The 21,044-nt window shown below is 65.5% G+C and overlaps 3 protein-coding genes across 32 annotated transcripts in view; 2 read left to right on the top strand and 1 right to left on the bottom strand.

Moving 5' to 3' along the window:
- MROH1 (maestro heat like repeat family member 1) overlaps positions 1-8,042 on the top strand; it is a 115,828-nt gene extending 107,786 nt beyond the window's left edge. For 8 of the 28 annotated variants that reach the window (XM_024251183.3, XM_024251176.3, XM_024251182.3 and 5 more), the window contains 10 exons: positions 982-1,147; positions 1,676-1,872; positions 4,873-5,010; positions 5,344-5,458; positions 6,014-6,160; positions 6,289-6,477; positions 6,765-6,920; positions 6,995-7,129; positions 7,202-7,437; positions 7,744-8,042. In XM_024251183.3, coding sequence (XP_024106951.2) covers positions 982-1,147; positions 1,676-1,872; positions 4,873-5,010; positions 5,344-5,458; positions 6,014-6,160; positions 6,289-6,477; positions 6,765-6,920; positions 6,995-7,129; positions 7,202-7,437; positions 7,744-7,798 — 1,534 coding nt within the window. In that variant the 3' untranslated portion in view covers positions 7,799-8,042. Of the gene's footprint in view, positions 1-981; positions 1,148-1,675; positions 1,873-4,872; positions 5,011-5,327; positions 5,459-6,013; positions 6,161-6,288; positions 6,478-6,764; positions 6,921-6,994; positions 7,130-7,201; positions 7,438-7,743 lie in introns of those variants that run through there. The other 20 variants (XM_024251179.3, XM_024251178.3, XM_063726947.1 and 17 more) reach the window with 7 other exon arrangements.
- A 175-nt stretch (positions 8,043-8,217) lies between these two features.
- BOP1 (BOP1 ribosomal biogenesis factor) overlaps positions 8,218-21,044 on the bottom strand; it is a 29,602-nt gene continuing 16,775 nt past the window's right edge. Inside the window, exons 4-16 of the mRNA XM_024251186.3 lie at positions 11,120-11,274; positions 10,917-11,034; positions 10,721-10,822; positions 10,431-10,643; positions 10,189-10,350; positions 10,039-10,119; positions 9,897-9,966; positions 9,683-9,815; positions 9,426-9,606; positions 9,058-9,346; positions 8,703-8,787; positions 8,511-8,618; positions 8,218-8,432 (exon numbers count right to left, since the gene is read on the bottom strand). Coding sequence (XP_024106954.2) covers positions 8,279-8,432; positions 8,511-8,618; positions 8,703-8,787; positions 9,058-9,346; positions 9,426-9,606; positions 9,683-9,815; positions 9,897-9,966; positions 10,039-10,119; positions 10,189-10,350; positions 10,431-10,643; positions 10,721-10,822; positions 10,917-11,034; positions 11,120-11,274 — 1,851 coding nt within the window. The 3' untranslated portion in view covers positions 8,218-8,278. The remainder of the gene's footprint in view (positions 8,433-8,510; positions 8,619-8,702; positions 8,788-9,057; positions 9,347-9,425; positions 9,607-9,682; positions 9,816-9,896; positions 9,967-10,038; positions 10,120-10,188; positions 10,351-10,430; positions 10,644-10,720; positions 10,823-10,916; positions 11,035-11,119; positions 11,275-21,044) is intronic.
- On the top strand, positions 11,273-14,780 carry SCX (scleraxis bHLH transcription factor). 3 transcript variants are annotated; one of them, XR_008509436.2, is made up of 3 exons: positions 11,273-13,385; positions 13,845-14,015; positions 14,300-14,737. XR_008509436.2 is itself a non-coding variant. In XM_054519279.2 (2 exons), the coding sequence occupies exons 1-2, from the start codon at positions 12,819-12,821 to the stop codon at positions 13,902-13,904; spliced, it is 627 nt and encodes a 208-aa protein (XP_054375254.1). In that variant the 5' UTR covers positions 11,273-12,818; the 3' UTR covers positions 13,905-14,780. The 3 variants fall into 3 exon arrangements, 2 of the variants coding, with proteins under 2 accessions (XP_054375254.1, XP_002819600.2); XM_054519279.2 differs by having other exon boundaries at positions 13,845-14,780; XM_002819554.5 differs by lacking the exon at positions 13,845-14,015 and having other exon boundaries at positions 14,300-14,729.

A 21,044-nucleotide genomic window follows, 5' to 3' on the forward strand; every position in this document is an offset into this window, starting at 1 on the left:
AGGTGAAGTCTCCTAGCACCACATCTGTCCAGGAAGCCGCTTCCTGCTTGTTGCTCGTCTGCAGTTTGCAGATGGGGGTTGCTTTTCCTTTGTTCTGCCAGGCGGCTTCAGGGCTCCCTGTCTGTAGGTCAGTATATTTCATCAATTCTGAAAAACCCAACCTACTCCTTGTCAGCCATTGTTTCCTCTGTCTCTGGGACATCCATCAAATGTACGTTAGCCCTCATTCCATCTTCCGTGTCTCTTACTCTGTCCTCTGCCTTCCCACGTTATTCTTTCTCTGTAATAATTTATGTGAAATTTTTTTATCTTCCTGTTCACTGAGTAAGTTCTTAATCTTCCTATTTACTGTTTCTCTCTTCTACTGTATCTAGACTGGCACCAAATATGTCCACTGAGTACATTAGCGTTTCATTTCTAAAAGGGCTGTTTGGTTTTCTTTTAAATTTGCTGTATCTGTTTTTAGAATTTCCAGTTCCCGTCATATTCAGAGTTTGTTGTTTCTTTCTGCAAACACTGAGCGTAGCTGCCTCACAGTGCGTCTGCGGCGCCGTCTGAGTGTTCTTGGCAGCACTGCCAGGTATCCTTGGGAGCTGCACTCTTTGACCCTGTGCCGTCCTGAGGCCTGGGCCAGACGCTGCTTCCTCCAGGGAAGATTTGTTCTCCCTTCCAGCAGCTCCCCAGGGACCTCCCACACTACTGCCCTGGGCCCTGTGTGTATAGGCTCAGATTTTTCTCTGTGTCCTTTATTACCAGCTCTGTTTACAGACCCCTGGAGTCAGGGGAAGGGGTGAGCTCAGATCTGAGGCCAAGAGGCCATTTCCCAGCTGGCTGCAGCTGAGCCTGGTGGCCGTGTCTGAGCATCGTGGAGCCAGGGTCCACAGCACCCAGGTGGCGGGGGGCAGGGATGCCCGGCCCAGGTGCCGGCAGCGCCCTGACCAGCCGCGGCCTCAAGGTGACTCTCCTCCTGCCTTGCTTCAGCCACGCCTGCATGCTGTGGCGGGCGCTGGCGGTGGAGCCTCGCCTGGCTGCCCAGGTCCTGGGGCTGCTGCTGGAGAAGATGAGTAGGGACGTCCCATTCAAGGAGAGCCGGGCCTTCCTGCTGGGCCGCACCCCAGACCGCGTGGCCACGCTGCTGCCTCTCTCGGTGAGTCGGGCTCTCGGGGCCACCTTGACACACCGTCCCTGCCCCGCTTGCCTGCGTGCCTGGGGGCAGGCCTTTCGATGAGGTGGCCCGGACGCCACCCCACGGGCACCTGGAGGCGGCACCAGGCTGGGAGCTCTGAGCTCGGGCTCATAAAGGCCTCACAGGTGTGGGCTCCCAGGGGAGGCCACTTCATGTTTTATTCTGCGGAAAAAAAATAAACCCAGCTTGGCAGTGTTTTAAGCAGTAAAGCAGCTGTGAGAATTCCCTCCTCCTCCTTTCTGAGGAGCTGAGAACAGATGGCCTGAGGTCTGTCCTGTGAAGGCTGACTGCCCCTCTGTCCCTGTCTCCTGCGTCTACCCGAGGGCCACGCCATGCAGTAGTGCGCCTCGCCCTTCCTGCGCTGCAGCTGGGATCTGAGACCTCCGAGCACACGACGCATGCGAAGGGGGATGCGGGCTCATTGGGTGCAGGGCTCAGATCTCGTGCGGCCTGGAGGGAGGCATGGCCCTGTGATGACTTCTCCCCCAGGCTACCTGTGCACTGTTTGAGGTCATGTCCACATCTGCAGCGGGGCCCGCGGTGCTAGAGCTCTACCCCCAGCTGTTTGTGGCACTTCTGCTGCGCGTCAGCTGCACCGTAGGTGTCCAGCTGCCCCGGAACCTGCAGGCCCAGGAAAGGAGGGGTGCCAGTCCAGCCCTAGCCGCCAGGAACCTGGAACCCTGCAGGTATCTGGGTCCCCACTTCCCACCTCCAGTACTGATTCGGAAGCACAGGCATGTGTGTGCACGCGCATGGTGGGGGCGGGCAGCAGATCTGAACCATCGGGGGGGAGCGTGGGAGTGACTTTGCTCCCAGGGAGCTGGCGCCTCACCCAGGTGCAGGGCTGAGCTGTCAGTGGTGACATCCATGGCCACCCTTCTCACACTGGCTGTGAAGGCCTCCTTCCTCTCCTCTGCGGGCGGTCTGCGCAGTGGTGCTGAACACAGGCAGCTGGTGGGGGCTTCACGTGGCAGCTCAGGCAGGATCAGGGTGGTGCCTCCTTCTTCTGGGAGTGGAGTTGTGGGCAGTCTTTGGGGTATAGGCTGGGGCCAACCATGGCAGGACCAGCTTTGTCCCTGAAACTGCCCCAGCAGAGCGGCCTTTGGCACGTGCTCAAAGCCCCACACGTAAGAGCTGCCAAGGTGCCTGACATGAAGCATTTCAGGTCCTACACACCTGCCTGGAGCCATAGCACAGACAGAGAAAGCTGACACCCTGGGCAGGTGTGGCTGTGTGGCCTGACCCCAGGACCACAAGCCCATGTGAACGCAGGGCCGCCATGCCCCACCTGCCCAGGAGGGCTCCGGTTCTGTCCCACCCAGGCACTCAGGTTTGGGTGTGCACCTTGGCCAAGACACACCAGGGGGACAGCCTCACTTCAGCCCCCTCCCCCTACCCCAGCACCACAGGCTGCTCAGCCACAGGCCAGCTCGTAAAGCCCAGTGGGGCCGGCTGCCAGCGCTGCTCTGCCCCTAGCAAACTGAGTGGAAAATGTGAATGGGATGGGGCAGCCACCAGCCCCTGGGCCTGGCCTGCTGCGAATCAGTGCCTCCGCCCTGAGCTGTAGGGCTGCGGGCCCCACGCCCACCCCCAGGTACCCCTTCACTGGGACGATTGGAGAGTCTGGTGTACAGGCCGTCCGCCAGTGGGTCAGACCCTTGTGGGTGCCACATTCTTAAATGTCCTGGACACACAAGCAAGGGAGGCACCCTCATCCAAATCACTAACACATTCCTGAGCCAAACACACGCTTCCCGTTAGATTTGTCGAAGCTAGTTGTGAATTGCTGCGCCTGCGCCATTTGCAGCCTGGAGCGCAGCCCCTGGTCCAGATGGCGCCTTGCAAGCCTCGAGGCCTGGAGCAGGGTGTGGAGCTGGAGGCAGAGCTGCACTCAAGCCGGGCCCTGGCTCAGACCATGAGGCCCAGCTGAACTGACTGTGGCCCTGTGGGTCCTCCCTCCACCTGCGGCTGGCCCGGCCTGTATGTGTCAAGGGCATCTCCCAGGAACTGCAGTGACTGGTGTGGCTTTGTCCTCTGCCTGTAGTCCGTGCTGGCTGTCCTGTTCCCAGGGCTAGAAGCCCCCTTGGCACCCAGGCTACCTGGGCTCAAAGATCAGGCCCCAACACTGGAACCATGTGACTCCTGGCTCTCCCAGAGCTGCCTTCTAGCATGTCCTACCTTGGGGAGGGAACCCCTGAGAGAGAGGAGCCTGGGGACACTCATCAAGGGCTGTGTGACGGGCTGGCCCTGCTGTTGGTCAGCACCAGACCACCCAGGCACACCCCATGGGGACAGTAGTATACTGGGAGCAGACCCCCAGCACCTCCTTCCTGGGCTGCCAAGACCCCATGGCCCTCAGCTCCTACAGTCCCCATCCAGCTCCCAGGCCGCCTCATTCCTGCCGGCATCACTGGCCCTGTGTACCCAACCGCCCAGAAGCCTCATGGGGCCCATCACCAGATCTCTAACAAGCTTGTCTCATGCTCCTGTGCCCACCACATCCTCCTCCTAGATCCCACCTGCATGAGGGCCTCACGCACCATCCAGGCGAGTAGGGCCTGGCCCCCAGCTTGGTGGGGCCACTTGTTCCCTGCTAGGCCTACTCCACTTCCCAGCACACCAGGGGGCCTGTGGGACACCTGGCAGGAGGTGACCAGGGCAGTGGCACTGTCACCGCAACCAGTGGTCACCACCCGGCCCATGCCACTCAGGGGTTGTCTGCTTTTGGGCCAGGTGCTCCTGAGGACGAAGCCTTGTGGGGACAGAGGTCCAAAGGCGGCGGGGGCCTAAGTGTGAGGTGCTAGTGGGCAGCGGAAAGCCACATGGCAGGGGCTGTGGAGTTGAAATGGAGGGTCCTGCTGGGTGGGGACGCTGGTGCAGGGCATCCTCTGCCCCAAACCGTGCCTGTTGGGTCGCACACTACGCCCCACCCACTGGCAGCCAGGAGTGGAGCAGCCTCAGCAGGGAAGGGCTCATCTGAGCCGATGGTTGATGCCAGGCTCAAGCTGGGCCCTGTAGAGGCTTCAACATCAGACTCTCCCTGCCAGTTTCTGGCCCAGCCACTGCCAGGGAGACCAGAGGGCAAGGTGCTTGCCTGGTGGGGGTCTGGGGAGTCAGGCAGAGAGTTGGCCAAGGTGGCCCATTGCACGCCCAGGGCGCCTGCTCTTCAGCACCCTTGCAGCCCCTCCAGTTCTCGGCACCATCCCCCCGCTCACTTGCCAGCCAGCCTCAGCCAACACTGGGAGTGGGTCAGGGCCTTCCCGCCTCCCAGAGGGCTGTGGAGTCTCCTGGGGTACAGGTGTGAGAGCCCGAGGTGCCACCAGGAACAGGCCCGGGGTGGGGCACCTGTGGTGTGGGTGCCCAGCAGTGTCTGGGTGTCCAGAAAGGAAGGCAGGTGCAGCCAGGGGGCTTTGCCTGTGTCCAGCTCTCAGGCTGGTGGCCGGGTGGCCACAGGCTGACCTTGCTACTAGCTCACCTCCAAGCCAATATCTGCGTCCTTGCGTTGGGTGGGGAAACGGGGGGCCTCTAGCAGGTGGCCCAGAGCCTGCTTCCTGGAGGATGGCTCTGGCAGGGATAGGGCAAGCCCCCAGGTGGGCAACACACATTGGGTGCAGACCTGAGGGGTTCATCGGGAAGGGAGGTGGGCGTGTGTGCCCCAGCAGCTGAGCACCCTGGCAATCCTGCAGCTCTGCAGTGGACACCCTGCGGTCCATGCTGCTCCGCAGCAGCAGCGAGGATGTGGTGCAGCGCATGGACCTAGAGGGAGGCTGGGAGCTGCTCAGGACCTCGGCGGGGCATGAGGAGGGGGCCGCCAGGTTAGCCAGGTGAGCGGGCCCAGCCCACTGCGGCTCCAGCACTGGCTGGGCTCCGGGCTGCGCCGGATCTCGAGCCCAGGACGTGACAGGATCAGGCGGGGACCCATGCGTGTCAGGCCAGTGGTGGCCTGAGCTCCTGCCTGTTCGCTCTCTGGGGCAGGGGTAGGGAGGGACCCCCTGCAGAGGCCTGGCGAGGCAAGCTGGGAGGGATCCCTGACACGTAGAACTCCCAGAACCCGGCAGCTGGCGGTGGAGCGGACCAGGGCTGTGCAGGGTGGAAGGTGCCTGGGTAGGGTTCAGCACAGCAACAGCCCCTGCACCCTCAGCGGCCCCCTTTCCCAGGGCCATGGCTGAGCACGCAGGGCCCCGACTCCCCCTGGTGCTGAAGACGCTGGCATGCACACACAGCAGTGTGTATGAGAACCAGAGGGTGACCACCACCGCCTTCCTGGCCGAGGTAGGCCCTTCCAGGGACGGATGCTGGGCACCAGGGTGGGGCTCCTGCTCAGGACAGGCACGGGATGCCCTTTTCTTACCCCTAAAAGGCCCCCTTGACTGCGGCCTGCGAGGGAGAGTATGCGGATGCTAGCTACCTCCTCCCCCATGCCAGAACTCACTCAGTCCCACCCAGGGACACCCGCTCTGTTCCTGGTGAGAGGAGGACCCAGGCTGCCTGCAGCCTGTACTCTTCCCAAGTCCTGCTGGGTACATCTGTAGCTGGACAGGGCTGATCCCTGGGACCCCAGGTGCCCTTGGTGGTGTGGTCTTGGCCTTTGTGGCCAAAGATGCCAAAATCTTGCCCGAGGCCGTGCAGCAGAGCAGAGTGGGCATCAGAGCAGGCCCCAGCGGCACAACAGGGAGGGGTCGCCACTGATCTGAGACCCAGGGAGTAGGTCCTCCACCTCTGTCTGCCACGCCAGCGTGGGGCAGCCTCTGGTGTTCTGCGCTTGGACTGGTGCGTCGGGCCCTGGGGTCAGCGGGCAGGGGGAAGTCACAGCACCTCTGCCTGCAGCTGCTGAACAGCAACGTGGCCAACGACCTTATGCTCTTGGACTCGCTGCTGGAGAGCCTGGCGGCTCGCCAGAAGGACACATGCGCCAGCGTGCGGAGGCTGGTGCTCCGCGGCCTGGCCAACCTGGCCTCCGGCTGCCCTGACAAGGTGGGGTGGCCACCAGCCCCTCTGGGGCCCAGGCGGCATGGGTGGGGGGCTGTGCATGGAGGCGACTCTGTCTTGTGGGGTAGCAGACGGTGGCTCTGAGACCCAGGCTGAGCATAGGGTATCCTCAGGTGCGAGCCCACGGCCCCCAGCTTCTCACAGCCATGATTGGCGGGCTGGACGACGGGGACAACCCTCACAGCCCGGTGGCCCTGGAGGCCATGCTGGGCCTTGCAAGGCTGGTGCACCTGGTGGAGGCCTGGGACCTGCGCTCAGGACTGCTGCACGTGGCCATCCGCATCCGGCCTTTCTTCGACAGTGTAGGCTGGCTGGCACAGGGGGAGGGAAGAGGGCCCCAGCCCTTCCTGCCTCTTACTCTGAGCTTTAGCCCCAGCCCCACCCTCCTCCCTGTCTCCCACTGCGGCCAGGTGACCGTGGACAGCGCGGACCTGCAGGGCTGCTGCTTTGTTGGGCCTGGCAGCCCCCACCCGTCAGGGTGTTTTCTGGCCCGTGTCAGGCAAGGGCACCCATCAATGGCAGGGGGCTAGGCAGGCAGGCCTGCAGGGGCACAGCCTGTGAGGAGACATATGCTGCATGTCCTTCCCAGGAAAAGATGGAGTTCCGGACGGCATCCATCCGCCTCTTTGGGCACCTTAACAAGGTCTGCCACGGAGACTGTGAGGACGTCTTCCTGGACCAGGTGGTGGGTGGGCTGGCGCCCCTGCTGCTGCACCTGCAGGACCCTCAGGCCACCGTGGCCAGCGTGAGTAGCCAGGGGGTGGGTGGGATGGGGTGGGTGGCCTCAACTGGACTTGGCCCCAGTGCCGCATCCCTTAGGCCTGCAGGTTCGCCCTGCGAATGTGTGGCCCCAACTTGGCATGTGAGGAGCTCTCAGCCGCTTTCCAGAAACATCTGCAGGAGGGCCGAGCCCTGCACTTTGGGGAGTTCCTCAACACCACCTGCAAGCACCTGGTGAGGGATGGGGCCAGGCGGGGCGTGGTGGGCGGGGCGGGGCCAGGCGGCACTGACCAGGCCTCTCCCCAGATGCACCATTTCCCAGACCTGCTGGGCCGCCTCCTGACCACCTGCCTGTTCTACTTCAAGAGCAGCTGGGAGGACGTCCGAGCTGCTGCACCACTCTTCACCGGTGAGCACCACCCCCTGCCCCGCCCCCATGCCACCCGGCAGCCCCGCCTGATGCCCCCACTTCACAGGGTTCCTGGTGCTGCACGCAGAGCCCAGGCAGCAGCCGCAGGTGGACCTGGACCAGCTCATTTCGGGTGAGCACCCCCTCCACGGGGCCCCTCCGCTGGGCCCTGCTGACCCTGTAGGCACCCGCAGGGACTAAGTGATTTTCCTGGATTTCAGGATTTTTTCCCTGTCACTGGTGACCTCATCGTCTCTAGTAATTCACGGAAACTTCTTAACTGTTCCAAAAGAGCTTAAAAAACACTAAAAAAGGAAAAACTATCTTTCCGTTGGCTCCTAAGCCTCCCAGCAGAGGCTGTCAGGAGAGCGTGGCCCACGCGCAGGCATGGGCATGCCGAGGTCACAGCCCGCAGGCAGTCCCCCTCCTCTACCCCCAGCGCTCCAGATCCTGCTGAAGGACCCGGCCCCCGAGGTGCGGACGAGGGCTGCTGAGGCCCTGGGCCGCCTGGTGAAGCTCGCCTAAGGCTCCAGCCAGCACCCCCAGCGAGGAGTACGCACCCAGACCTGTGCCTGAGCTCCAAGACGGGGCTTCCCGAGGACCACAGCCTGGGCACACGACTGGAGGGGCCTGGCCCCAAAACAGGCACTGCCAGGGACCAAACCCAAGCCCACAGGATGTGCCGAGGCCAGACAGGGTGCGGGAGTCTGTGTGCCCAATAAACTCATCTGGTCCCAGCGAGCGACTGACAGGGTGCGATGCTGCAGCGTCTTAGGGGATGGGCCAGAGGGTGCCCTGGACTGGATGTGTTGTCCCCACTGTTTTTGCAAAATTGAGTGAGGGGAAGGCTCGGCGCTATGGTGGGGGCAGCTTTGTTGGCAACCCCAATTCAAGAAGGTGGGAGCACCAGGCAGCACAGGCTAAGGCTCTATTGACTTCAGCACAACCGCCCCAGCCCCAGGCAGGTGGAACAGCTAGGTGAAGAGGCGGATGGTCCCGTCTGCCCCCGAGGAGAAGACCCACGGCTGGGTGGGGTGGAAGATGACGTCCAGCACTCCCAGGTCTCGGGTCAGCGCATGTCCCTTCAGCACCTTGACGGGCACCAGCAGGGGGTTCTGCAGAAGGTCACTGTGGGGACGAGGAGGGCTCAGGACACGGCCAGACACCACTGCCCTGGGGAGGGGGCCAGGCAGGGTCAGCACTCACTTGTACACCATGCCATGGCAGACGATGACGCTGCCGTCGTCCGAGCCCGACGCGAAGAGTGGGTACCGCGGGTGGAAGGCCACAGCCCGCAGAGCCTTCTTGTGGTGTCTGGGGTGAGGGAACCAGGTTGAAGGCAGGCTCGGGCTGAAGGGAGGGGCTCTGCTGGCCTCCTCCACCCCCAGTTCTCCTCACCTCAGCATCCTGTATGGCTTGGTGGAAAGATCCAGGTCAAACCACACAAGCTTGCTATCGTAGCTCCCACAGATGACGTTGTCACCTAGGGCCAAAGGCTGTGATGCAGGTGTTCCCGCTCTCACCTGCAGGGTGCACTGCCCTGCCCATCACCTATACCCCTCACCTGCAGGGTGCACCGCCCCCACCACCCCTCACCTGCAGGGTGCACCGCCCCCACCACCCCTCACCTGCAGGGTGCACCGCCCCCACCACCCCTCACCTGCAGGGTGCACCGCCCCCACCACCCCTCACCTGCAGGGTGCACCGCCCCCACCACCCCTCACCTGCAGGGTGCACCGCCCCCACCCCTCACCTGCAGGGTGCACCGCCAGGCTGGACACCCACTTGCAGTTGGGCATCAGCTTCTTGGTGAGCTCCTGGCGCAGCAGGTGGTAGAGGCGGACGCTGCGCTGGGACGCCACCAACAAGAAGGGCCGGGCAGGGTGGAAGGCCACTCGCTGCACCTGTCCGTGGCTGCGGCGGAACGGGCTCTGGCTGCGGCGACGGCTCAGCTGGTGAATCAGCACCTGGGTGTGGCCTTGGGTGGCCAGCACCACCGCCAGGTAGTCCCCACGCCCGTGCCAGGTCACCTGTGTCACTGGCTGCAGGAGAGCAAGGCTGGCTGATTGGCTGAGCCAGGCCCCTCCCACTGCAGCCTCACCCCCAATGCACCCCACGCACCTTGCCGTGGCAGATGCGCAGCCGCAGGCCCACTTGGCGCTCCTCCTCTGAGGCCTCCAGCCAGCGGGCCGGCTGCAAGGGGGGCTCCTCAGGCGGGACGAAGGCACTCAACAGCTGATCTGTGCTGCCCGCCACCAGCCGGTCCCCCAGAGCTGGGTTCAGCAGCAGCACTGAGTCCTCCCTGTGAGCCAGGCCCAGACACAGCCCCTAAGCACAGTGCCACCCCTACCTCCCCAGCCCCCAGGGCCTCCACTTACACGGCCGCTGCCACCAGGCAGACAGCAGGGCTGGGGTTCCAGGCCACACTCTTCACCACGCCCCCCACGGACACAGTCCTCACACAGCGGGCGGTGGCCACCTCCCAGAGCCGCAGGGAGCCATCGTCGGAGCCTGGATACAGCAGAGACAGCTCTCAACACCTGGCCATCCCACCTGCCCCCCAGCTTAAGGCTGCCCCCAGTTTGGACCCACCTGAAACCAGCCACTGGCCCCCAGGAGAGACACTGAGGCACCGGACAAGGTTGCTGTGGCCCCTGTAGACCTGAGGAGGAGGCGGCAGCAGTGAGGAGCCAGACTCGGAGGGTACAACCCCAGCCCCCTAGTCTCCACTTACCAGGGCCTGGCACGTGGGGAAGGGCTGCAGGTCCCTCGGCCGAGGCAGCTTGGGGATGAGGTCCTCAGGGTCTACATTCACCTGGGGCATGAGAGCACCAGGTCAGCCTTGCCCCCTGTGCCGCCCCCCTGGTATGCCGCCCCCACACACCCTCATCTTGCGCTGCCGTGGGCACAGGTACAGGTCGAGGCAGCGCTCGAAGCGTTCCTGGATGAAGCGTCCATAGGCAGGCACGGCCCGCAGGCTCGGGAACTTGCGTGGCAAAAAGCTCAGCTTCCTCTCGCCCGGCTCCTGCTGTTCCCACGCCAAGCGCTGTGGAGACCGAGACACGGGTGGGGAGGGTCACAGGGGAGCGTGGGGACAGGGTCCCGGCCCCCAGGATGCAGGCCCACCTCCTCCTCGCTGAGCAGGTATTCAGGGGGTGGGTTGTACGACTCGGCATGGCCTGGCAGGGCCAGCTTGGGAGCGGGTACGTGCATCTTGTGGCGCCCTAGCACGGCGTTGGGGTCCTCCTGGGCCCACAGGTCATAGAAGCTGGGGGTGGGGTCTCGGGGACGGCGAGGCTGGATCCAGCCCATCTTGATGGCGTGCACCATGCGAGAGACCTGCACAGACAGCCGGGTCAGGACGGGCAGCGCGGGGCAGGCAGCCCAGGCCGAGCCCCAGGGGCCATGTGCCCCACCTTCTCCTTCTCCACCAGGGAGGGGATGAAGCTGCGCTTGTCGGCCGGGCGGCTGGTCACTGGGTGGATCATGACGTCCCCGCTGAAGAAGTCGACAGCCGGCTGGGGGAAAAGATGTGGGCGTGTGGGCCAGGGTGGCTGAGGCCCTGCTGGTGCCTCCAGGACCCCCACCCCAGGGCCAGCCACTGCCACCTACCTCATAGGGGTTGAAGCCCACGTCCCCAAACTGGCCACTCTGCAGCCGCAGCACCAGGGCCACCTGCTCATCTGTCAGTCTCAGGTCCCGCCCTGTCATCGGGTCCTGCACAGTGCGCCTGGAGACCGCCAGTCAGACCCCGCCAGCCCTGCCCCCCTCCTCGGGCCCACCCTGGCTGCTGGCCCCACCCCACCAGCCCTCACCAGTAGTCAGGGTCGTCCATCTTGTCCAGGAACTGGTCCAGCTCATCCCGGGTCCGCAGGGGCTTGTAGATGCGCCTGCCATCCAGGTCGTAGCCCACGTGGGGGAAGTCATCGTACCACTCCAAGGGCACGTTGCCCACCGTGTTCCGGATGTCCTGCAGCCGGGGGCCACCATGTCAGCATCTGACCCTACAATGCTCACCCCCGCTTCGGGCCACCCAGGGGAGCAGGTGAGGAGGTTGCAGGGTGAGTGCAGGCCCAGCCTCAAGTGCCCTGAGGTCACTGGCCCTGACCTACACCCGTTCCCCAGCCCTGGGGTCTGACGTGGCATGGCGGCCACGCTGCCCCCACCCCCGCCCTCGGAGGCGCCGGAGCTGCACCTTCACATTTTCCACTGAAGTGGTGCCAACCCCAGAGCTCCCCCCTCACTGGATTCCTTGGCCAGGGCTCTGGGCAGCCACAGACAGGGATGACCTCATCACCCACGGGCTCCCTCCCCTGGCAGGGGCCTTAGGCAGAAGTGGGCAGCTGTAAGACGGGGACTCGGGGAAGACCCCAACTGACCCATTCCACAGAGAGGCAGAAGCCAAGACCTCTCTGTGGGGGACCCCCCACCGTCTGCCCTCGGCCCCTCCCCAGGCAGAACAGCCACGTTCCTGGACGTACATTCCTGGTTGCAGCCCCTGCCAGCCGCCACCCTCACTCCTTCCAGCCTGGGGACCGCTGCCCAGGCGGCTGCTTCCTGCAACAGTAGCCACGGGGAGGGGCCCAGGCAAGACAGAGCACAGCTGGGAGCCTGCCGGGCCCCCTGCCGCAGGAGGGACCCCTTGGGCCCTGCCCCCTGCTGCGGGTCCTTCCCTCTCCTCCCCATGGAGATAGGGGGCCATCCCCAAACTGGATAATGGGGGTATGTGTGTGTTTCTCCTGGTGACCCTGGAGAGGAACGGGGGAAGGAGGAGGGGGCAAGGAGACCGACGGGGTGAGAGGTCCACACAGCACAGAACAGGGGACCTGGCCAGCTAGCAGGAAGCACAGTCTGTGCCAAGCCTGGAGAGGCAGGTGCAGGACAGACAGCCGGAGAGACTGAGCTCTAGGCCCCTGAATACTCGCCTGTGCCCGCCCCCTGCACACGGCCTGGCACAGGCAGGCGCTGGCGCACATGGGAGGCAGAGACAGACAGGGTGCGGTCAGGCAGCAGGGCCAGGGCGGCTGGGTTAACTCAGTTGTGCCACGGGAGAAAACGGGGTGGTGGGTCCCGCTGACCTTCCTCTCCTCTCCCAGGGAGGGGGTCACTGCAGTTTTGGGGCCCTGAGTAACTACAGCCCAGAAGCGACCTCCCACTTCCTCCGCATCCCCAGAGACGGAACGATGCTCCAAAGACCCCCCCGCCCCGCGCCCGCCGCCAAAGTGTGGCCACAGAAGGCCGAGGGACGCGGCGGGCGCTGCTCGAGGAGCCTCCGGGCTGAGAGGGGAGGGGCGTGCGCGGGGGAGGGGCCGGGACGCCGCTATAAAGGCGCAGCTCGGGGCCCCGCTCCAGCCCGGGACGCACATGTGCGCGCGGCGGCGCCCGGCAGCTGCCACCGCGGGGCGCAGCCGACACCCCGCGCCTCGCCCCGGCCGGCCCGCGAGGCCCGCGGCGGCCGCAGGAGGCGGCATGAGCAGCGCGCGACAGAGCTGACGCCGCGCCCCCGCCGGCCCCATGTCCTTCGCCACGCTGCGCCCGGCGCCGCCGGGCCGCTACCTGTACCCCGAGGTGAGCCCGCTGTCGGAGGACGAGGACCGTGGCAGCGACAGCTCGGGCTCCGACGAGAAACCCTGTCGCGTGCACGCGGCGCGCTGCGGCCTCCAGGGCGCCCGGCGGAGGGCGGGGGGCCGGCGGGCCGGGGGCGGGGGGCCAGGGGGCCGGCCAGGCCGTGAGCCCCGGCAGCGGCACACGGCGAACGCGCGCGAGCGAGACCGCACCAACAGCGTGAACACGGCCTTCACGGCGCTGCGCACGCTGATCCCCACCGAGCCCGCCGACCGCAAGCTCTCCAAGATTGAGACGCTGCGCCTGGCCTCCAGCTACATCTCGCACCTGGGCAACGTGCTGCTGGCGGGCGAGGCCTGCGGCGACGGACAGCCCTGCCACTCCGGGCCCGCCTTCTTCCACGCGGCGCGCGCCGGCAGCCCCCCGCCGCCGCCCCCGCCGCCTCCGGCGCGCGACGGCGAGAACACCCAGCCCAAACAGATCTGCACCTTCTGCCTCAGCAACCAGAGAAAGTTGGTGAGCACGGGCAGTGGGGCACGGAGGGGGCCTCCAACGCGCCCCTCAGCCCACACCTGCCAGGCAGAGGAGGCGAGGCCACACGGGCAGGGCTCCCCAACAGGGCACAGGCAGGCACACCTGTAACACAGGCCTGCCGGGGGCTGGGGCCTTCTCCTGGGGCTCCTCTCCAGGGCGTCCCTAGGACACTCGGCTCCCAGTGGAGTGTGTAGTCCCTGCTGCATGAGGGGTAAGAGCTAGGGATGGCCAAAGGGGCCCACCCAGGGCGGGGAGGCTGGGGAGCTGGACCAGGCCGCTGCAAGCTTCCCTTTTCAGCAAGTTGAAAGGTGGAGTGAAAACAGCTGAGTTCAGAAAGTAAGAGGCTGCAAGGCAAGAGAGGAAGGACCCCGGGGTCTTAGCCCCTGCGGCCCACCACTGGCCTAAGCCATCTTGGGCACCTGCTGTCCGTCCCCCACCTAGGCTGCACACCAAGACACCAGGTCCTGTAGGGCTGCCGGAGACGTCGGCCATTGGACATGAAGGCAGAGGCTGGCAGGAGATGTGGGGGCTGGGGGTGAGGGCCCCTGCAGGAGACGCTGGCCAGCTGTGATTTACAGCTCCTGCTGTGCTTGGTGGCACCGGAAAAGCAGGGTGAGCAGGGAGAAAATACGGCACGGCTTTTCCCAATCCCCATTTCCTCTCCAGACAGCACGCGCGAGCTCCTGGGGCCTGAACATCTGGGAAATTTAATTTTACAATTTCGGCTGTGCAGCAGTATGCTCCCCTCCCCAAAACGCTTGAGGGAAGCTGGGGAGAGCCGGGAAGGAGGTGCCTCGGCGCTGGCCACCTGAGATGGCACCCAGCAGGGAGGCCAGAGAGGCACAGACTGGCGCTGGGCTCTGCCGGGGCCTGACACTCCTCCCTCCCCTCTGCAGAGCAAGGACCGCGACAGAAAGACAGCGATTCGCAGTTAGGAGGTGGCCGGCAGCAGCCAGGAGGCAGACGCTGCTGGGGGAGGTGGACGCCCGGGGTGACCACAGACAGCCCCCACCTTGGACCTGAGCTGGGCAAGGCCCACCGCAAGCATGCCCCCAGGCCAGCCCTGGCTGCGAGCGGGGCCGAGGGACAGACGGACGTACAGACATGCGCCGGCAGCGGGACTCTGCGCTGGCCCCAGCACCTGCCCGGGCCCACTGGAACTTTCTGCGCTGGCTTTTCTTCCGGCCACTGTGTGATGGCATCTTGTGTTTTTCATATGATAATATAAAGTCTGAAAATTTTGTATAATTAAAAACAAAACAGTATCTTCCAAATATGGAGGCCAACCGTCCTCGTGAAAGGTTCAGAACTCACCCCCAGCCCCCAGCCTGAGCCTCCATTCCCACCCTTGGTGGTCCCATCCTCCTTGGGCCAAGTACCCCGGCTCCCTGGGAAGCCCCCACTTTCCAGGCTCAGGGCCACCCCTCCCTGGGCTGAGGCGGTGAGGATGGGCTTAGCTCACCCGCAGAGCCTCATATCAGGAAGCTGTGGGGTGGGGACAAGGGAGCCACGCCGGGAGAGAGGGTGGAAGAGGAGCTGCGTGGCATAAGATGGGGAGGGCGAGGCACAAGGCAGGGACGCCGTAAGGCAGGGACAGGGAGGCAACGGCAGGGACGGAGGCAGCGGCAGGGCAAGGGTGCCCCCCACTCGGGCCTGCCGGGCACCCAGGGGCCCTGAGGGTGAGGAGGGCGCTGCATATGGCCACAAGGAGTGGAGCGAGCTGTGCTGCCCGGCAGAGGGGGTGGGCTTCCAGCCCCAGCGAGGGCAGTGGGTGTCCTGCCTCCACGAGCCTTGACTGGAGAGAGGGGCATCTCCTCATGCACCAGTGCCACTTGGCCCCTGGAAGCACTGCCCACATGGGAAGGAGGACCCCTGGCCATCCTCCTGCCACCACCACGTCCCACCCAGCCCCCTGAAGACCCCGCCCACCACAGGAGGTGGGTTAAGACCCCGCCCACCACAGGAGGTGGGTTTAGCCCCCACAGTGCTCTGTCACAGCTGGCCGGCCATTAAAACCCTGCAGGTGATAATTACCGTTTAGTGGTGTGAGCTCAGTGGGCACAGAGAGAAGAAAGGCGGGCGGTGCTGGGTGGACCACCTCCCCCCAACCCTGCCAGGCCACAGCCTAACTTCCGGCTGGGTGGACAATGGCTGACGGTGCCAGGTGTGGGCGTCAGGGCAGCGGCTGGCCCCAGTTCCCCACTAGCACAGGCACGGACGCACCCTCCAGGGGGAGACCAGGTGCTGTGGCCCACGTGGGCACCGGTGCAGGGCTGGCCCAGGACTGCCCCTCCTCTGCAAAGACAGGCTCCAGAGAACCGCGGAGCAGGAAGCAGTGGTGTAATTTTGGAGGAAATTCTCAAAGCCAGAGCCATTAAGGGCTAGAGGGGGGCTGCGTCCAATCTGATAGAAATATAACAGGATAAAAAGTCACAACGGCAGGTTTCGTTCAGAGAGAAACCCAACCCCAAATTTCCTCTCCCTAATCCTGCAGGAGCCCACAGCTGGCCAGAGGGAGGGGAGGAGACGACAAGCTCAGTCACTGCAGAAGCCTCTGCCGGGAAGCCAGGGCCCGGGGGACATGGGGATGCAGCTAGGGACTGAGGCAGCCCCTTCCCTTCTCGGGAGCTTTCCTCACACCCCCGCCCCGCCACCCTCCCAGGCACCAAGGCGCTGGTGAGTGAGGAGCAGGGTGGACCAGGAGCATGGCCAGGCCGGGCACTCTGCATAGCACCCTAAGGCCCACGGCGCCCACGCCGGCCCTCCCTCCCTCCCTCCACTGGGCACTGGGTGCAGTTGTGTAGGGAGGGTCCATAGCCCACCTACCCCTCACCTCCAGGCCTCCCATTTCCAGACCCGGGCCTGGTAGGGGTTGCAAACCTCTACATGAACCCCCCACCTCAGTGGCCGGTCAGCGTTGGGGACAAATCGGATGGAAGATACTGAAAGTCCCCAGGGCAGGGACACCAGGGGCTGCTGGCCTGAGCGGGCAGGTGCGGGGCGTCGGCGGCCGGCACCAAGGACAGGGCAGAGCCAGCCCGGAGCGGGAATGCAGGAGGCCAGACAGGAGCAGGTGGGAAGGTGCCGGCCGGGCTGGGGAGGTCTGGGCAGGGTCAAGAGCGAGTGCAGGGGAAAGGGACGTCAGAGCCCCCGTGGACGGGGGTCAGAGTCTGGGGTATCTAACGAGGCTAGAAGAAAGGGAACAGGGAACAACAACCTGGAGGCCTCAGAGCTGAAAGGATCCCCAGGGCCCTGCTGGTTGGGGTGCAGCACTCACAGCCAAGCCCTTCGCTGCGGGCCTGACTCCGACCGCGGCTGCAGCTTGGCCAGCCTCAGGCCTGGGCAGCCAGCCCAGCCGCTCCCTGAGCTGCACCGGTAGCAGCGGCCGAGGGCCCGGCCCGCCAGCCAGCAAGAGGGGAGGGGCGGGGGAGGAACACTCCGTCACCCTCCACTGCTCCAGAAATTCAAACCAGACCGGGGGTGGCGTGGGCTGACCCCCGGGCCTGCGGCAGCCCACCCGAATCCACTCGCAGCTCACAGCCGCCGGGCAGACGAGTGGCAGGTGCTCCCTGCCCACTACAGCCCCTGGCTCCCTTCCCAGAGTGCTGGCCTCACCTCCACAGAGACCCAGGGCTCCCTCCGCCTGTGCCCCACAGAGGCAGCTGGGACGGAAGGGGCCCCAGCCTGCACCCTGGGCCAGCAGCCGCCCCTGCGAGCCGAGCTGGGCTGGAAACGCTCTGCTGGGCCTCAGCTGTCAGCTCCTGTCCCCGGCCTGGGGAACGAGCTGCTGGCGGGACACATGATTCATCACGCCGCCTGCGCCCACCACCCGCCCCGCCCTGCGCAGCACCTGCGGGCTGCCAGGAAACACATGTGACCCCTCCGGGTCAGGCCCCGCACAGAGAGCCCCGGCCGGCCGGGGGCACACACAGACCCAGCATCAGGGCTCTCCTGGGGGCCGCCCAGCCCCAAGGACAGGCCCCCAGCCCAGACTGCACCGGACACAGGCCGCAACTGGCTGATGTGTCGGCTGGGATTTTTCCGCTCTCGATGAGCCCCCTTCCCTCCCCCTCCCCAAAGTGGCTGCAGCTGTCAGGACCACAGATTGGAACTGCAGGTATGGGGCTGGCCCGCTGCCCGCCTCCTCCCGTGTCTGTCTGCGAGAGAGGAAGCCGGCCCACCTCTGGAATCCTTCACTCTCTCCTCGTTCCGCCTCTCCCACCTGTCCCCCGGGAGCGTGGGGTCAGCCGCCCTCGCTCCGTCTCTCTCTTCCCCAGCCCCTCTCCGATTACAATGCGGGTAGTGTTCAGCGTTCGCGCCGCTCCCCTGCACAAAACGCCCGCCTGTCTCGGAGCGCCACACGGCCTTCCTGTGCGACGTGAGGCCGCCGCCTCCTCCTCTTCCTCAGGGTTTTATCTGTCAAAGTGCTCAGGGCAAGGCCAGGGCGGGAGGCTCACCTGCTGCATCTCACCCTACTGAAGGTTCCAGCAGGGGTGCTGGGCCCTGGCGCCGGGGCTAGAGGGGAGAAAGCCAGGTCCTGCTTAGTCTCCTCCTCCTCAAAGTCCAAACTAGCTGAGCGGACCCCAGCCCAAGGTGGGGTCCCAGGCAGGAGGAGCCACCAGCCCAGACGCCCTCAGCTCCGGCCCGGCTCCCACCAACCACACATCTGCCCTTCTAGAAGCTGGGCACACAGCTCGGCCTTCTCCTGGCACCTCCACCACTGGAGAGAAGCCACTACTGACCCAGGGGTCCTTGCACCTCCACAGCTGGGAGGGCAGCAAGTCACCCCCTGGGGGTCTGCAGGCTGGAGAGAAACCACTACTGACCCAGGGGTTCCTCCAGATCTGGCCTGCCTCGGTCTCTGCTGGGGCTGGCCCAGGGACAGTAGCTGTTCCCAGGCAGAGCACCCCAATGCCTGGCATCTCATAAGCAGGGGCTCCCAGAAACTCCAGGATGCTGGGAGTGGGGCACAGGCTTGGGGCATGACACCCCAAACACCCCGCACCGACACCCACCAGTGCTCACCCCTCCTTGACCTGCTCTGAGCCCCACAACTCAGAGCTACAGCTTCCAGGTAGGGTGGGGACAGGGCTCTAGAGGTCCACACCCGCTCAGCCCCCAACTCTGGACACCTCCAAAATCTCATTCTGGAGACTTCCCCCAATCCTGATCCATGCACACACACGTACCTGGGACTCCCGTCCCCTGCGGAACAGCCCCAGCCTTGGGACACACACCCAGACCCAGCTCTCCCCAGCTGGCCTCCCCAGAGGGCCCAGAGCCTGCAGCTGTCACCACCTGCCCTAACAGACCTTGCCCTCCAATGCCTTCCTTGGCTCCACTCCACAGGCTGCTCTGCCAGCCCCAGGGCAAAGCCTCCACTCAAGAGCCCTGTAGAGCACTCCCCACCCCGGGTTCCAGCTGCCAAGGACACTGGCCCCGAGTGGGCACAGCAGGCCAGGGCCCCCACCACCCTTGCAGCCCACAAGCAGGAGGACGCGGCTCTGAAGAGGCCACTCCCACCTGCCAGCCACTGCCCGGCCCTGCTTCATCCCAGAGCCCAGGCGCCCCCATGAGGACCCTGGCTTCCCTGCCCCTCCTCGCTGACCCTAGGGTCTCTCCTCTCCCAAACCGGACAACTGAGCGCAGCAGGCCAGGCCTAGGAGGGCCTCCAAGCTGGCCAAGGGGCACGCAGCAGTCAGGCTACACACACCCACCCATAGCCTGGGTAGCAGGGCGCGCCCATTTCCCTCCTCGGTGGAAAGGGACCAGACCCGAGGGCCAGCCCCAGCCCAGTCAGCAGCCCCCTCGGAGGCAGGCATGCAGGCGGCCACGGGGGTGGATGGCCGCCAGGGAGATTGGGGCGGTCTGCAGGCCCGGGCGCCCTCCACAAGCAGCGTGGGGAGGGCCATTCGCTCGCCGGGAAACCTGAGCCGAGGCCGCGCTGCCAGCAGCGACGCAAGCCTGAGTGCGCGGGGCCAGGACGCGGGGGCGGGGGCGGCCCGGAGGAGCGGAGGCCGCCAGCACTGGAGGCAGCTGCCGGTTCAGTAGCTGGGAGAAGCCATTAACGGCGTTTGGCGCGAGAGCAGAGGGGACCACGGGCTCTGGACGCAGACAGGCCCGGCTGCATCCCTGCGGGAACCCGACTCACAGCCCAGGCAGGGTCAGGGGCACCGGGGAGCCGCCAAGGCTGCACCCCAGCCCCAGACTCCAGACCCCAGTGGAAGGCCTTGTGGGGGATGGCCCCAGGCCAGCACCACAGGGCACGGGAAAGGGACAGCAGAGGGCAGCTCCTCCGGCCAGAGTTGACGGCCACCCAGATCCCTCAGCCTGCTACGCTTTTCTGACAAACACGGCCACAGGCAGGGGGAGGGTGGGTGGCTGCATCCTCTGCCTGAGCAGCCACCCGGCCTCAGTTTCTCCCAACCGCTCAAATCAAAGCGGAGGGGCTGCTTCTGCAAAGGCCGAGCAGCCCCCTTGCCCCGCCCCTCCACCCCGGCCCACCTCCCCGGGGGTCCCAGCGGCTGGATGAGATCACGTCTGTGAAGCTCCAGGCGCGGTGGGAGAGGGGTGAGGTGGCCATGCGGGGGCGGGGCAGCCGCAGCTCAGCCGGCTCCTGGGGGCCCCCCACTGCCCGGCGGCAGGACCCCAGCCAGGCCCAGCGCCTCCTCCAGGGGCCCCGCCCGCCTCCCTCCGCCTGCTTGCTGCTGCCTGCGCACCTGGGGGAGGGGAATAAGAGACCAAGAGCTGGAGTACAGCTCTCCCTGAGGGGCTGCTCAGGTCTTCAAAAGTCAGCGTCCAGCAGGGGGTCCCTGAAGCGGTGAGAGGCCCTGAAGCCCCAGTGTCATCCAGGTCCAGGCCCTGGATCCAGACCCAGGAAGGGCAGGGAAATGGCCTGAGAAGAAGGGGAGGCAGGTGGGCAGGGGGTGGCAGGGAGGCACCTCCCACCAGCAGGAGCTTGGCCCGACCTTCTCAGCATCACAGCCACTGCCACCCGTGCGCTCCAGCTGAGATCGCCGCTCGCAGGAGCACACGCCCCAGAGGTGCCCTCCCTGCCCTGCTACCAGGGGCCCTCTCCACAGCCCCCAGCGGCGCCCTCCCTGCCCTGCTACCAGGGGCCCTCTCCACAGCCCTGAAGGGCCCCGGCAGTGAGGTCGGCCCTCTCTCAGCCAGCTCTGCCCAGTGCCAAGGAGGACCATGGTCCTGGTGCCAAGGCCACCTCCAAGGACACGGGGCTGCCTGATGGGCCCTGCTCTCCTCACCCCACTGTCTCATCGGAGAGCTGCAAGCTGTCTCCCACCTCCCAAGCCTCTTTCCTGCCCACCTGTGGCCCCAAATCACTCCCCTAGAGCCACTCCACTTTGCTCCAAGGGAACAGAGGCCCAGACAGATGTGGACTTCTCTGGACGGGAGGCATCTGTCCGGGCCTGGCCTGGCTCCTGAAAGTTGAGCTCTGCCGCCCCCTCGAGCCGCTGGCCGGCTGTGCTGGCAGGAGCACCGGGCGGCACCCCGGCTCCCTCGCTGTCACTCAGACCAACATATGGGATAGTCATCACTGGAGGAAGCAGCCCCCACATCCCTGGCCAGCTTCCTCCCGGCACAGCAGGGGGCTGCCCACCCGGCAGGCGGCAGTGGCACTGG

Source organism: Pongo abelii, chromosome 7 (genome assembly GCF_028885655.2).
Source record: "Pongo abelii isolate AG06213 chromosome 7, NHGRI_mPonAbe1-v2.0_pri, whole genome shotgun sequence".
Lineage (NCBI taxonomy): Eukaryota > Metazoa > Chordata > Mammalia > Primates > Hominidae > Pongo > Pongo abelii.